Below are 15169 nucleotides of genomic sequence, written 5' to 3'. Positions count from 1 at the left end.
AGTAGCTGGGACTACAGGCGCCCGCCACCTCGCCTGGCTAGTTTTTTTTGTATTTTTTTATTTTTTATTTTTGAGACGGAGTCTTGCTCTGCTGCCCAGGCTGGAGTGCAGTGGCCGGATCTCAACTCACTGCAAGCTCTGCCTCCCGGGTTTACGCCATTCTCCTGCCTCAGCCTCCTGAGTAGCTGGGACTACAGGCGCCCGCCACATCGCCCGGCTAGTTTTTTTTGCATTTTTTAGTAGAGACGGGGTTTCACCGTGTTAGCCAGAATGGTCTCGATCTCCTGACCTCGTGATCCGCCTGTCTCGGCCTCCCAAAGTGCTGGGATTACAGGCTTTGAGCCACCGCGCCCAGCCTTTTTATTTATTTATTTATTTTTAAGACAGAGTTTCACTCTGTTGCCCAGGCTGGAATGCAATGGGGCAATCTCAGCTCACTGCAACCTCTGCCCCCCTGGGTTCAAGCGATTCTCCTGCCTCAGCTTCCTGAGTAGCTGGGATCACAGGCATGTGCCACCATGCCCGGCTCATTTAGTACTTTTAGTAGAGACAGGGTTTCTCCATGTTGGTCAGGCTGGTCTTGAACTCCCAGCCTCAGGTGATCTGCCCGCCCCAGCCTGGGTAACAAGAGTGAAACTCAGTCTCAAAAAAAAAAAAAAAGAACCTGGACTGTTTCTCTCTTTCACCTTCTCCCTGGAATTAGTGAATCAGCTCCCACAGCTGAAATCACATCTTCATCTGGATGACACAGGCACCTCTGTCTCCAACCCAGCCCCACATGTCCAACTCCTGGGCGTCTCCAGAGAGTGAGCTGTCTCTTGACTTCCTCAGCTCTTGCCTCCCACGTGCCTCATATCACTCCATGATCAATCTGGTACCTATTGAGCACCTACTGTGTACCTGGCACAGTTTTGGGCCCTGAAGACCCAGTAGTGAACAAAACAGAAGATTTCCATTTCCTTCCTGCCCTTATGGAGCTGACGGTCTACAGGGAGAGAAGGATGGTGGAACGAGTAACAAATGATCCTTGGGCCGGGTGCGGTGGCTCACACCTGTAATCCCAGCACTTTGGGAGGCTGAGGCAGGAGGATCGCTTGAGCACAGGAGTTTAAAATCAGCCTGGGCAACATAGTGAGACCCCATCTCTACAAAAAATACGATGATTAGTTGGGCATGCTGGTGTGCCCACCTGTAGTCCCAGCTGCTCCATTGGCTGAGGCAGGAGGATTGCTTGAACCCAAGAGGTCCAGGCTGCAGTGAGCTATGGTCGCACCACTGCACTCCAGTCTGGGCAATAGAGTGAGACTCTGCCTCAAAAATAAAATAAATAAATAAATAAATAAATAAATAAATAAATAAATAAATAAATAAAAAGGAGGCCCTCTCTTGGAGGAGGTCCCTCCCAGCTACTTGGGATTTTTGGGGAGGAGTTTTCCCTCTGTCATCCAGGCTGGAGTGCAGTGGCTCGATCTCAGCTCACTGCAAGCTCTGCCTCCCGGGTTCACGCCATTCTCCTGCCTCAGCCTCCCAAGTAGCTGGGACGACAAGCACCCACCACCAGGCCGGGCTAATTTTTTGTATTTTTAGTAGAGACGGGGTTTCACTGTGGTCTCGATCTCCTGACTTCTTGGCCCGCCTTGGCCTCCTATAGTGCTGGGATTACCGGTGTGAGCCACCACGCCCAGCCTTTTTTTTTTTTTTTTTTTGATATGGAGTTTTGCTCTTGTTGCCCAGGCTGGAGTGCAATGGCAAATCTCAGCACACGGCACCCTCCATCTCCCGGGTTCAAGCAATTCTCCTGCCTCAGCCTCCCAAGTATCTGGGATTACAGGCATGTGTGTGCCTCAGCCCCCTGTGTAGTTGGGATTACAGGCACCTGCCACCACACCCGGCTAATTTTTGTATTTTTAGTAGAGATGGGATTTCACCATGTTGGCCAGGCTGGTCTCGAACTCCTGACCTCAAGTGATCTGCCTGCCTCCGCCTCCCAATGTGCTGGGATTCCAGGCGTGAGCCACCACACCCAGCCCAGGGAGGTCACTTTTGCACTGATACTTGAAAGAAGTGAGAGAGCAAGCCATTTGCTTCTATCCGGAAACAGCATTCTAGGCAGTGGAAACAGCCTATGCAAAGGCCCTGAGGCAGGATGGTGACTGGCGCTTTTTTTTGTTTGTTTTTCTGAGATGGAATCTCGCTGTGTCTGTCGCCCAGGCTGGAGGGCAGTGGCACAATCTTCTCAGCTCACTGCAAGCTCCATCTCCCGGGTTCACCCCGTTCTCCTGCCTCAGCCTCCCGAGTAGCTGGGTCTACAGGCACCCGCCACCACGCCTGGCTAATTTTTTGTACTTTTAGTAGAGATGGGGTTTCACCATATTAGCCAGGATGGTCTCTATCTCCTGATCTCATGGTCCACCCGCCTGGGCCTCCCAAAGTGCTGGGATTACAGGGGTGAGCCATCGCGCCCGGCCAGCTGGTTTCAAGGAACAACAAAGGGTCTGTTTTTAGTGGAGGAGAGTGAGCAAGGAGGACAGGTCCGCACAGGGCGCTTGTGGCCACCAAGGCGTCTGGTTTTTATTCTAACTGGAACAGGAAGGAAGTTCAGTCCAGGGAAGGCAAGGTGTGTGGATGGAGAGGGCTGAGAAGGGTGGAGGGAGAGGGTGCAGGTGCGGTGGTTCATGGAGCCACCGTGGTGACCTGGACAGGTGGTGGCTGTGGAGAGGAGGGCATGGATCCAAGGTGGTGGCATCACCAAACACCCACAAAACGCGGTGGCTGTGGGCCAGGCCTGTGCCGGCCACCTCTGTCCCCTGTCCCTCTGCAGGCCCACAGAGGACCATGAAGGTGCTTCTCCTCACAGGACTGGGCGCCCTGTTCTTCGCCTATTATTGGGATGACAACTTCGACCCAGGTGAGCACCTGGGGTTGAGGGAGGGAGAAACCGGGCCAGCTGTCCTGTCCTCTGCCCAGAGTGACCACCCTGGCTATGGCCAGCCAGCCTCCAGGGAGCACGAGTGCTGCTGACAGGGGCCAACGCTGGTGTCGGTGAGGAGCTGGCCTATCACTATGCACGTCTGGGCTCCCACCTGGTGCTCACTGCCCACAGTGAGGCCCTCCTGCAGAAGGTGAGCCACCCCATGTCTAGATGAATGGTGGGGGGCTCGTGGCGGGAGGGAAGAGAGCCTGGGTTTGAATCCCTGCAATGATCCAGGCTTCCTGTGTGACCTTGGGCAAGTCGCCTAACCTCTCTGAGCCTCTCAGTTTCCTCATTTGCAAAACGGGGACAATAAAACCATTTTCTGGCCAGGCACAGTGGCTCACGCCTCTGGTCGCAGCACTTTGGGAGACTGAGGCAAGTGGATCACCTGAGGTCAAGAGTTCAAGACCAGCCTGGCCAACATGGTGAAACCCTGTCTCTACTAAAAATACAAAAATTAGGCCAGGCACGGTGGGCTCACGCCTGTAATCCTAGCACTTTGGGAGGCCAAGGCGGGCAGATCACTTGAGGTCAGGAGTTCAAAACCAGCCTGGCCAACATGGTGAAACCCCGTCTCTACTAAAAATACAAAAAAGAACCAAAACAAAACAAAACAAAAAAAAAAAAAAAATGCCGGCATGATGGCAGGCACCTGTAATCCCAGCTACTGAGGAGGCTGAGGCAGGAGAATTGCTGGAACCCGGGAGGTGGAAGTTGCAGTGAGCTGAGATTGCACCACTGCATTCCAGCCTGGGTGACAGAGAGATATTCTGTCTCAAAAAAAAGAAAAAAATAATTAGCAGGGCATGATGGCACGAGCATGTAGTCCCAGCTACGTGGGAGGCTGAGTCAGGAGAATCACTTGAACCCTGGAGGTGGAGGTTGCAGTGAGCCGAGATCGCACTGCTGCACTCCAGCCTGGGCAACAAAGTGAGACTCTGTCTCAAACAAACAAACAAAAAACCCCACCTTATCATGGGTTAGGATGTTGTGCCAGTGCAGTGAGTGCAGTGTTTCTCAGCAAATGAGAGTATTGAGTGTCCACGCCTGTGCTGATAGCCAGGGTTCTCAAACTGCAAGGGAAGGATGGCCACTTCTTAGCAACAAACAGCCCATTGCTACTTCAAGGAAGGGTATAGCTCTTGGGCACAAACCTTTCAGTTTTTCAAGAGAAGCTAGCAATCTGGAAATTGTAGGTGAAATGTCCTGTTTTAGATGTTGGTGATTGACTAACCACCAAATTGACCAGCATTCTGGCCGCGGGCTCCACTTTGTGCCCCCCAGCAGTGGTACATTTTTGGGAATGGTGTCGAATGGGGCTTGAGACTCAGAGTGGGGGGGGGGGTTTCAGGGGGGGGCCCCCCCCGGCCGGCAGGGGCAGGGTGGGTGGGGGGGGGCGCTGCTGTAGAGGAGAGGCCCACGGGCAGCTCTGGCCCCCCCAGGTGGTAGGGAACTGCCGGAAGCTGGGCGCCCCCAAGGTCTTCTACATCGCTGCGGACATGGCCTCCCCTGAGGCGCCCGAGAGCGTGGTGCAGTTTGCGCTGGATAAGCTGGGTGAGGGGCTAGGCCTGAAGCCAGGAGTCCAGGACCTTGGCCTAGGCCTTAGGGACAGGACCGGAATTGGGCTGTGGGTGTGGCTACAGTAACAGGTGTCTCAGGGCGGAGACGTATGAGGACTGGGGGCGTGGTCGGGGTGGAATCTCATTGCATCTTGCGGAAAGAGCTCTGAACGGGGGGCCTCATTGAATGGGGACGAAACCTTGCTAGATCCAGGGAGTAAGGCCGGGGCTGGGTGTCTTTGATCGTAGGGGGAGTTACCTGGGGTGGAGCTCACTGGATCAGCGCTCTGGGTGGAGCTAAGATCGGGGGCGGGGTTTCATCGTGTCCTTTGGGAGGGGCCTCCGGGGCTGACCAGCGTTTCTGGGCCAGGAGGGCTGGACTACCTCGTGCTGAACCACATCGGCGGCGCCCCGGCCGGCACGCGAGCCCGCACCCCCCAGGCAACGCGCTGGCTCATGCAGGTGCTCCGCTCATCCGTGGCCCCGGCCCGCCCCTCGATCTCAGGGACCGGTGGTCCGCTCTCTTCACGGCCGGGACTCTGCCACCTCCAGAGCCGGCTCTCCCCGATTCCCGCCCCGGCCACGCCCCTCCTAGCCCAAGGCCCCGCCCCGGCCTTGACCCCGCCCTCGGGCCGGCCTTCCGGGTTTCTGGCCCCGCCTCGGACCTGGTCCTGGCCCCGCCCTCCGGGTTTCTAGCCCCGCCCTGCCCCTGGGCTCCGCCTTTGCCGGTGACTCGCAAGTGCCACCTGCAGGTAAACTTTCTGAGCTACGTGCAACTGACGTCGCGGGCGCTGCCCAGCCTGACGGACAGCAAGGGCTCCCTGGTGGTGGTGTCCTCGCTGCTCGGTGCGTGTACTCGGCCCCGGCTCTGCGGGACGGGGATTGGGGAGCTCGATGCGGGTGAGTCTGGAGGGTCTGGGCAGGCTTCCCGGACGACGGGGAGCCACTCAGCCTCTGCCGTCCGCGCTCCCAGGCCGCGTGCCCACGTCGTTCTCCACTCCCTACTCGGCGGCCAAGTTCGCGCTGGACGGCTTCTTCGGCTCCCTGCGGCGGGAGCTGGACGTGCAGGACGTGAACGTGGCAATCACCATGTGTGTCCTGGGCCTCCGAGATCGCGCCTCCGCCGCTGAGGCAGTCAGGTGAGGCTCGGGCGAGCCTGGGGTTGGGCTGGGGCCCATGGGCGGCCGCCCAGCCCCAGCTGCAGTCCCCACCTCGCCCTCCCGTCCCCAGGGGAGTCACGAGGGTCAAGGCGGCCCCGGGGCCCAAGGCAGCCCTGGCCGTGATCCGCGGCGGCGCCACGCGCGCGGCTGGCGTCTTCTACCCGTGGCGTTTCCACCTGCTGTGCTTGCTCCGGCGCTGGCTGCCGCGCCCGCGGGCCTGGTTTATCCGCCAGGATCTCAACGTCACGGCCGCTGCTGCCGCCTGAGCACCGGGGGGTTGCCCCTTAACGTCCCTGACGGGAACGCTCCTCCCTCCAACTGTCCCTGGAGCCAGAACACTCACAGACACCCCTGAGAGGGTGGCCATAGCCCAAGATGAAGTCATCAAGACAGAAAAGCAAAACCCCGAGAAAAACGACGGGCACCTGGAACCAGTTACAGCTTCGGAGGTGCAGGTGCCCCTTGTTAGGCGCCTTTGTCCAGGACCTGCAAGGCCTCACTCGTTTGACCTTTATTGATGACATGACTGCTTCCATTTTGCAGATGAGGAAACTGAGGTTCAGAGAGGTCACGCCACCCTTAAGCCACCCATGGACCCCTCTCCATCTCCTGTCTGTGTTTCTAAGTCCCTGATTTATTTTTTCCACTCATTCCATCTGGGAGGATCTCCTCCAACCCCGCCAGCTTCCCCCAGCTGGGGTGTCTGGTACTCTTCACACCTGCAGGGGCGTCTACACTGTTCGTCTACCTGGTAGCAGGGTCTCATGGGGAGGAGGAGGGAAAGAGTGTGTTTTGGGCTGGACCCAGCCTCCTGTTTGAGAATAAAAACTCTTCTCTTGCATATATGTTGTTCAAATTCCTTGGTAATTCCAATTTGCTAGCAGCTGGCGGGCAGCGGGAGGCGGGTGTGTGTATCAGGATCCTTGACTCTCAATCCCATTTCACAGGTGGAGAAATGGAGGCTGAGAGGGCCAGGAGCCGTGGCTCACGCCTATAATCCCAGCACTTTGGGAGGCCAAGGTGGGCAGATCACTTGAGGTCAGGAGTTTGAGACCAGCCTGGCCAACATGGTGAAACCCTGTCTTTACTTTTTAATTAATTAATTTATTTTTGAGACGGAGTCTCACTCTGTTGCCCAGGCTGGAGTGCAGTGGTGCAATCTAGGCTCACTGCAACCTCCACCTCTGGGGTTCAAGCGATTCTTGTGCCTCAGCCTCCCGAATAGTTAGGATTACAGGTGTGGGTCACCACGCCTTTTTGTATTTTTAGTAGAGACGGGGTTTTACCATATTGGCCAGGCTGGTCTCGAACTCCTAGCCTTAGGTGATCCCCCTGTCTCAGCTCCTCAAAGTGCTGGAATTACAGGTGTCAGCCACTGTACCCAGCTGCAAATATTTTAATTAAAAAATTAGCCAGGTGTGGTGGCATGTGCCTGTGGTCCCAGCTAAGGAGGCTAAGGCAGGAGGATCACTTGAGCCCTGGAAGTCAAGGCTGCAGTAAGTTATGATTACAGCACTGCACTCTGTAGCCTGCGTGACAGAGCAAGACCCTGTCTGGAAAAAACATGAAAGTGCTAACCCCAATTAGAGCAGCCCTAAATTGAGACTCTCTCTCGTATATTAGTAGCATTAAAGGAGAAAAATTGGAAACTTGTGTGTGTCCGACATGTGATTCAGTTATTTAGCTTTCCGTCCCTGCACCACCTAAAATTACATCAGATGTCCCCAAGGGGCTGTATTCAGCCCGAGTCCAGAGCTTGACCAATTGATAGATAATGAAACCAATACCCTCGTTGATGGGCTTTTTTTTTTTTTTTGGGGCAGTTTTTCCCTGTTTGCCCGGGTTGGGTGCAGTGGCGCGATCTTGGCTCACTGCAACCTCTGCCTCTCACGTTCAAGCAATTCTCCTGCCTCAGCCTCCTGAGTAGCTGGGATTACAGGAGCATGCCACAATGCCTGGCTATTTATTCATTCATTTATTATATTTTTGAGACAGAGTCTTGCTCTGTTGCCCAGGCTGGAGTGCAGTGGCACGATCTCTGCTCACTGCAAGCTCCGCCTCCCGGGTTCACACCATTCTCCTGCCTCAGCCTCCCGAGTAGCTGGGACTACAGGCGCCTGCCACCAGGCCTAACTAATTTTTTGTATTTTTCGTAGAGACGGGGTTTCACCGTGTTAGGCTGGTCTCGAGCTCCTGACCTCGTGATCCAGAAGCCTTGGCCTTCCAAAGTGTTGACATTACAGGCGTGAGTCACCGAACTCGGCCTAACAGGCGTTTTAACAGTTCAAACAGTTTGTTGTTGTTATTCTCGTTCTACAATTGAAGAAATTCTGGGGGATGAGGTCGTCGATGCAGGGTCGGCCAGAAATCGGCGGAGTTGGGATTCGAACTGATGTCACAAGCAGAGGAAGGAAGGCAGCCATAGCCACCTCCACTGGTTCCGACTCCAGCTCTCGGGCTCGCAGGAGTAAACGCGCATGCTCAGTGAGACCGCGGCGGGGAAGACTCCAGCCGCCAGGGGGAGCGCGCGCCGTTCTTGCCTCTCTGGCCTGCGCCTCCTGAGCCGAGTAGATATCCCAGAGTTCCGCGCCGCGCCAGCCTTTCCGCCACGGCCGCCTCTGGAGAGCAGTAGGTAAGTGCGTTCCCGCACTGCCGGGATCCGCCGCCATCTGCACTCCCGGGTCATCTGTGTGGGTTGGAGGATGGTTGGTTGTGGCGAGCGAGGCTGAAGAAGCCGGGACGCGGGTCTCTGGGCATCGGGAACCGAGCCTGTACTCACCTCCGCCCCTTCTCCCCGCCGCTGTCCGCAGCCATGGCTCTACGCTACCCTATGGCCGTGGGCCTCAACAAGGGCCACAAGGTGACCAAGAACGTGAGCAAGCCTAGGCACAGCCGCCGCCGCGGGGTGAGTGCGGGGGCCGCGCGGAGGTGTCGGGGGTTTCTTGGAGGGTGGAGGGCACGGCTTGGGCAAAGGCTCTCGACCTGAAAGAACGCGCGTTGGGGCGCGGAAGTAAGGGGGGCGGCGTGCAGTCCACGCTGGGGCAGAGGGAGCACCTTGAGAGCGGCGCGGGCAGCGGGTTTGGGGTTCCGACGTATGAGGAGTTCGCTGATGGAGCTTGCCCGAGGTTGCGGTGTGTGAGGTTGGGGGATTTCAGGTGTGTCAGTGTACTGGGCTGCTTTATTCAGCAGGCAGCCTGGACGCCAGGCGCGTCCTGCGAGTGTTGCGGAGACTGGGACTTGGGGAGGATGGGAAGTGCTCCGGGCGCGGTGAAAAGCGCTAGGGGTTAATACCTTGGTTCTCACAGCTACCTACAGAGGGGAGGAAGTAGGCAGGGAAATCGTGGCAGCGCGAGCAGCTGTTTAAAACGGCCGCCCCTTTCCCCCCAGCGTCTGACGAAACACACCAAGTTCGTGCGGGACATGATTCGGGAGGTGTGTGGCTTTGCCCCGTACGAGCGGCGCGCCATGGAGTTACTCAAGGTCTCCAAGGACAAACGGGCCCTCAAGTTTATCAAGAAAAGGGTAGGTGGGCGCTGCCGGCCGAGGGGCGGGATGGGATGGGAGTTGGGACCGGGCTGACTGCGGCCTCGTCCCTGGCAGGTGGGGACGCACATCCGCGCCAAGAGGAAGCGGGAGGAGCTGAGCAACGTATTAGCCGCTATGAGGAAAGCTGCTGCCAAGAAAGACTGAGCCCCTTCCCCTGGCTTCTCCCTGAAATAAAGAACAGCTTGACACAAGCCCTGGCGCTGCTGCTGTAGGTGGGTGGTGGGGTTGTCCGCCGTCCCCTCTGGTGCCCGCCCTGAGCCACACCCTCTGCAGGTGCTGCCTGGCCACGAATCAAAAGCCCTGGCCCGCCCACCCTTCCTGGGGCAGCAGATGAGGAGGCCGCCATACTGGAAATGACTTTAATCATTAAATAGATAGTTTCTGTGCCAGACACTGATTAAGCCGATTGAGGTCCCTGGGATCTGGGTCACTGAACCGAGCCGCTCGCTCCGTGGCTCTGCTGCCAGGCCCGGGCGCAATCCCCGCAGCGCTCAGTTCCAGCCCAGACAGGGCCTGACATCTGCCGCCTGCAGTCCTGGGGCAGCCGTCACCGCTCCACGGCCAGCGCCTCTGCCTCTGCCTGCTCGTCCGGGAAGGCGATGTCAAAGATCTCCCGGTAGTGCTCCACGAAGTGCACCTCCAGGCCCTCGGTGATGAAGGCTGCCAGGTCGTAGAAGTCCTTCTTGTTCTCGGCTGGCAGGACAATGCACGTCACCCCTGCACGCTTGGCCTGGGGGCAGAGTCATGGTCAGCCCTGCCTGGGCCTGTAGGAGGGCAGCAAGTGTGCTGTCCTCCAGGAAGGAAAGGGCTTCTAAACAGTAACCCCTGAAACCCAACAGGATCCCCATCCCCAGCGGGGAAACAAGCTCAAGGCAAACCACTGGCCTTGGCTCCGACAGCCTGAGAGCAGAAGCCAGGGCCTCCCCACCCATGGGAGCAGTCTTAGGGCTCTGGATGAGCCACACCCCCACGGCCTCACGTCCAGGGGTCAGGCACAGTGTCTGGGGCCTGAACATGGGCCTGTGAGCATCTGCATCTGAGCCCGGCCTGCTCTGCCCCCAGGCCCTGCCGCACCCCTCCCCACCTCCGGAGGCTACACAGGTCTGCCAGGCACAGCCCCTTAAAAGGACAGCAGTTCCCACTGTCACTGCACACTGTCTCCAGGAACAGTGAGCCTCCCCATCTGCCCCACCATTGACCTAGGAAGTTTGTGCGTGTCCAGGTGGGTTTGTGCGTGTCCAGGTGGAAGTGGTCATGGCCACTTGACCACGCCTCCCTCACAGTGGCAGATCCTGGCTGACTCCACCAGGCTTCCTACACACATGGAGACGTGGTCCAGGCTGGGGACAGGCAGGGCCTGGTCCAGGCTGGGGACAGGCAGGGCCAGGAGGGAAGAGCGGGGACAGTGGCATTCCAACCTGCTCAGCACCCTAAGAAGAGGCCAGCCCCTGGGCCGGGGGTTCCAAACACTCCCTACACCAGCAATGCCTACACCTTGTCCCCATCTCCAGCCTCCGCCTTGCTGCTGGGCTGCCTGGGGAAGCCAGTGGAGGCGCGGGAATGTGTGGAGAAGGCAGCTAGGGCGGTCAGCTTCAGGCCAGAGAAACCTGAGTGCAAAGCCCGGGGCTTCCCTCTTTCCTGGCCCACACAGAGGCTGCATGGTGGGAACTCGGCCTGTCCCGTGGTGGTGTGGGCCCTGCCAGTGCTGTGGGGCGGGCACAAGGACACTCACCGCGATGGTCTTCTCCTTGATGCCACCAACAGGCAGGATCTTGCCCGTGAGGGAGACCTCACCAGTCATGGCCAGGTTCTGCCGGACGGGCCTGCCCATGGCCAGGGACAGCAGGGCCGTGACGATGGTGCAGCCTGCACTCGGGCCGTCCTTGGGGGTAGCGCCCTGTGGGGGGGTGTGGGGAAAGCAGGTGAGTAGGTGGCTAGAGGCCCAGGGACGGGGCGGGGCGGGAGCGGGCGCCACAGTTACCTCGGGCACATGCAGGTGGATGTGTGAGGTCACCAGGTAGTTGTTGGCGGGGGCGTGCTGCATGAGGAAGGCCCTGGCGAAGGTGTAGGCTATGCGGGCGCTCTCCTTCATCACCTCCCCCAGCTGGCCTGTCACCTCCAGGCTACCGTCCTTGTCACCCTTGGCGTCCTTGTCCTGTGGCCGCCTCAGGGATGTCTCCACAAACAGTGTGGAGCCTCCTGGAATGGGTGTGGAGCTGTGAACACGGGAGGCCTCAGAGTCTGGGCTGGCGCTCACTCCGCCCCTCGGGGCCACCCTGACCACTCCCGCCCCAGCTCAGCATCTTGGTGCCCCTGGGCAGGGGCTGTGTCCCATCAGGAGCCAACACCGGCCTCCAGCTTTGCTGCGTTGCAGGTTCCTGGCCCTCTACGCCCCACAGGGCAGCCCCCAGCAGCTGCCAGCCACAGAGGATACCCCCAGGGCTACAAGGACCCCAGCTACTGATGCCCTGCCCAGACACAAGCCCCACTCCAGCCCCTCCCGCACCGCCCCCTTTGCCCTCTCGCCTCCTTTCTGTGTGGTGGCCCCAAGGCCCGTCTGGATGAGCTCATGCTGAGGGACCCCTTGTCCCTACCTGTAAGCCTATCAGTGTCACCCAAATCCGTAAGGCCCATGGTGTGCTGCCACCCGTGTGCTGACAGCCTTCTCCTCCGTCAGCCCCAGACGCCCTGGGCTGCCCACACACCGCCCCCAGCCAGAGGCGGTCCCGAGCCACCAGCGGCCAACTGCACAGGTGTGCAAGGTGGGACCTGCTTGTTCTTGGGTAGAAATGGGAATGGCTTGGGATCTCCTCCCGCCACTACACTCACCCATGGCGGTCCAGGCCAGCCCCATGACCACGCCGGGCGGCGTCACGTCGTACATGCGCTCCACAGTGAACACGGGCTTCCCCACGAAGTCCTGGAGGTTCTCGGGCGTCACCTCCACCGACTCGGCCTCGCCGCTGACGATCTTGTAGGCCGATTTCCGCAACACCTGGGCGATAGGGCAGCATGATGGGGATGGGAAGGTGGGGTGGGCGGCAGGTGCCGGGAGGACGGGGCGGCCGCTCACCTTCTCCACTTGCTTCTGCAGGTTGCGGACGCCGCTCTCGCGGCAGTACTGCTTGATGAGCACTGTCAGCACGTCCGACGACAGCTTGGCCTTGCTCTCATCCAGGCCACACAGAGCGCGGGCCTGGGGCACCAGGTAGCGCTGCAAGGGCGGCCGTCAGGCTTGGGTCTAGAGGGACCTTGCCCACCAGCTCAGTCCAGAACCTGGGAGCCAGTGCCTTTCCCATGGCCCCCGGACCCTGGCCTGGAAACAAGGTCCCTGATGGTGAAACCAGGACCTGGACACACGGCCCTGCCACCCACCATGCCCAGAGGCCCAAGGCCTTTGCCTGTGCTGCGTCCTCTGCTTGGATCCACTTTCTATTCCCCAATGGCATCCTAGATACCACTTCCTCCAGGAAGGCCTCCTGGTTGTCTCTGGGCTGGCCCCATACACAGACCCAGGGCCTGTAGGGTAGCTGACTGGTTACGTGGCTATTGCCCTCAGCACATGAGAAGGGGGACTGGGTCGTGGGCTCCAGGGTGAGCGACAGCCCCACACAATTCTTGCCATAGTTCTGAGCTCTAACGGCATGCGGGGAGGGCATCTGTGAGATGGACAGAGCCATGCAGGCCACTCTACATTTGCCACTGATACTGGGGGGCATTCCTGATGCCCTGAGGGGTCCGCATGACCCCCGGTCCCGTCCCAAGGAACTACAGACCCGCCCCTTGGGGAAGTCAGGCTGGGAGCTGGACCCAGCAGTGGGCATTGAAGCCCCCAGGGGACACGAGGATGCTGGGAAGGCCTCAGGGGCAGGGACCAGTGCCCACCACTGGCTGTCAAAGGGCTCCCAGGGGAGAAATGCACTTTCCAGAAAGAAAACACATCAGGAATACGGGACCCCCACCTCCCCCGCAGAAACAGACCCCACATGCTCCTCACTGAAACCACTCCTCCTTCAAGCCTCATTCCCGGGGAGGGGACCACAGGCCCCACTGCTTCCGGGCTGCCAGAAACCTTCCCTACACTCTGGGGCAGCCTGGAGGCCCCGGGAGACGGAGCGTGTGCACTGACCGCTGATGGCCGTGTGGCCTGATGGTGGTGGGCGGTGTTTTGGACAGTCCCGGGCCCTAAACCCCGTGCCCACTCGTGCCACCCCACGGCTGCTCACAAGCGTCTGGTGTGTCTCTCAGGGCCGCATCTGCTCCTCTGGGCTACAAGTCCCACCTGTCTCTCCTGGGTCCGGGAACTCCCAGCGGCACGGCCTCTGCAGGCTCTTGGGGACACCCCCTGCTCCAGGGACGAAGACAGTGGTGGGGAGGGGCTGGGCTCACCTCTGCGATGGCCAGCTTCTCCTGGGCCACGTAGCCCGACACGTTGATCATCTCCATGCGGTCGCGGAGTGGCTCGGGGATGGTGTCTGTGACGTTGGCCGTGCAGATGAACAGCACCTGGGGGAGGCGGCAAGGTGCTGGGGACTGGCCGCTCACCCTCCCCCCAAGCCCAGGCCCCGGACGGGCCCCCCACCTTGGACAAGTCCACGGGCACGTCCAGATAGTGGTCCAGGAAGTTGGCGTTCTGCTCTGGATCCAGCAGCTCCAGCAGCGCCGACGAGGGGTCCCCCTGGTAGCCCCGGCCAATCTTGTCCACCTGGGGCAGCAGACACCAGGTGGTGGCTCTCGCCATGTCCCTGGCCAGCCCGCCCAGTGGGGAGACCCCGGGGTCGGGGCTGGAGACGCCCTGAGCGCAGCACCCACACCCTGCCTTGGACGGGCAGCCTGCTGGGCATGGCTGTGGGTGGGAGGGAACCGTCCGTGCCATCAGGTCCAGCGTCACGGCAACGGCACCTGAGTTGACCTAGGGATCCTGGGGCCCGGAGGGCTCTGGGCTTCATCTTGCACATGGCCTTGCCTGGTCAGGGCTGCCTGGGACTCTGGGTTAGGAAGGCTCAGGGCCTGTCCGCACGCACCTCGTCGATGAGGATCAGGGGATTCTCCGTCTTGGTCTTCTTCAGACACTGGATGATTTTCCCGGGCATGGCACCCACGTAGGTCCGCCTGCGGGTGCACAGCAGGGTCAGAGGCCACTCGGTAGCCTAGCTTGGCCACAACGCCGCCGTGCACCCTCCAGGGCCACGGGGGAGAGGCCATCTGGACGCCCAGGAGACGTGGCCACAATGCGGGGGCAGGAGGGACATGCTGGTAGCCACCAGGTATGTGGCACTTACAGGCATGCTGGTCACTTGCCCTGATTTGCCCTGTGCTCATGAGCGCTGGGGAGCACGGGGACATCCCCCCAGCTCAGATTCTGGGGTCACCGATTCAAAGCCAGATCTCCCTCAGTTCCATCACTCAGCTGGCCCCTCCTACCCTTGGTGAAAGCCAGCCAGGTGCTGGCAGCAGAAGGCCCCCCACTCCTCACTGAGGGACACCAGGCACACCCCAGTCCTTGAGGGCTCCGGTGACAAGAGTCATGGCCAGCACTGGCTCTCAGGAGGGCTTCCTGCAAGCTCCATGCTCTGCCCCAGCACAGGGGCCCAGCACGTGGCAGGGACAGACAGAAGAGTCACAGGCCCCACGACAGGCAGTGAGGAAGGCTCCGTCTGCGGGATGAAGACACGGGGGCAGGGACAGAGGGACTGAGACGCCACTGGGATGTGTGTGCCACTTTAAGTGTGTGGGGGTAAGGAGTGTCTTAGGGAGAGGCCCCGAGCAACGCAGATGAGGAGGGAGTCACGTGGGAGTCTTCCAGGCCCACGACACAGCCCGCACGAACGCCGCGAGACAGGACCACGCCTGGTGTGTTGGAAGAACAGCGAGGAGGCCGTAAGGCTGAGGCAGAGGGAGGAGGGAGAGGGGGGAAAGAGGGAGGAAGG

General features: G+C 59.7%; 3 protein-coding genes across 22 annotated transcripts in view; 2 read left to right on the top strand and 1 right to left on the bottom strand.

The window, feature by feature from the left end:
* HSD11B1L (hydroxysteroid 11-beta dehydrogenase 1 like) overlaps positions 1-8042 on the top strand; it is a 10196-nt gene extending 2154 nt beyond the window's left edge. Inside the window, exons 2-8 of one of the 20 annotated variants that reach the window (XM_023185616.2) lie at positions 2822-2908; positions 2992-3122; positions 4417-4528; positions 4904-4995; positions 5286-5379; positions 5507-5672; positions 5764-6534. In XM_023185616.2, coding sequence (XP_023041384.1) covers positions 2836-2908; positions 2992-3122; positions 4417-4528; positions 4904-4995; positions 5286-5379; positions 5507-5672; positions 5764-5959 — 864 coding nt within the window. In that variant the 5' untranslated portion in view covers positions 2822-2835 and the 3' untranslated portion in view covers positions 5960-6534. Of the gene's footprint in view, positions 1-2350; positions 2909-2967; positions 3123-4401; positions 4529-4903; positions 4996-5285; positions 5673-5763; positions 6535-7849 lie in introns of those variants that run through there. The other 19 variants (XM_023185614.1, XM_026455527.1, XM_023185612.1 and 16 more) reach the window with 19 other exon arrangements.
* A 141-nt stretch (positions 8043-8183) lies between these two features.
* Positions 8184-9430, top strand: RPL36 (ribosomal protein L36). Its single transcript, XM_023185628.1, has 4 exons — positions 8184-8325; positions 8504-8598; positions 9081-9215; positions 9294-9430. The coding sequence occupies exons 2-4, from the start codon at positions 8506-8508 to the stop codon at positions 9381-9383; spliced, it is 318 nt and encodes a 105-aa protein (XP_023041396.1). The 5' UTR covers positions 8184-8325; positions 8504-8505; the 3' UTR covers positions 9384-9430.
* Positions 9431-9584: 154 nt separating this feature from the next.
* The window catches only part of LONP1 (lon peptidase 1, mitochondrial), a 28462-nt gene continuing 22877 nt past the window's right edge, over positions 9585-15169 (bottom strand). Inside the window, exons 8-16 of the mRNA XM_026455614.1 lie at positions 14716-14812; positions 14264-14389; positions 13822-13944; positions 13629-13745; positions 12313-12453; positions 12069-12234; positions 11221-11438; positions 10972-11136; positions 9585-9969 (exon numbers count right to left, since the gene is read on the bottom strand). Coding sequence (XP_026311399.1) covers positions 9787-9969; positions 10972-11136; positions 11221-11438; positions 12069-12234; positions 12313-12453; positions 13629-13745; positions 13822-13944; positions 14264-14389; positions 14716-14812 — 1336 coding nt within the window. The 3' untranslated portion in view covers positions 9585-9786. The remainder of the gene's footprint in view (positions 9970-10971; positions 11137-11220; positions 11439-12068; positions 12235-12312; positions 12454-13628; positions 13746-13821; positions 13945-14263; positions 14390-14715; positions 14813-15169) is intronic.

This window comes from Piliocolobus tephrosceles, chromosome 21 (genome assembly GCF_002776525.5).
Source record: "Piliocolobus tephrosceles isolate RC106 chromosome 21, ASM277652v3, whole genome shotgun sequence".
NCBI classification, from domain to species: domain Eukaryota; kingdom Metazoa; phylum Chordata; class Mammalia; order Primates; family Cercopithecidae; genus Piliocolobus; species Piliocolobus tephrosceles.
This window is presented reverse-complemented; position numbering and strand designations above follow the sequence as displayed.

Coding starts and splice junctions, on each gene's coding strand:
- RPL36 (XM_023185628.1), top strand. CDS start 8,506: ATGGCTCTACGCTACCCTATGGCCGTGGGCCTCAACAAGGGCCACAAG. Junction 8,599..9,080: donor GGCACAGCCGCCGCCGCGGG/GTGAGTGCGGGG, acceptor CTTTCCCCCCAG/CGTCTGACGAAACACACCAA. Junction 9,216..9,293: donor TCAAGTTTATCAAGAAAAGG/GTAGGTGGGCGC, acceptor CGTCCCTGGCAG/GTGGGGACGCACATCCGCGC.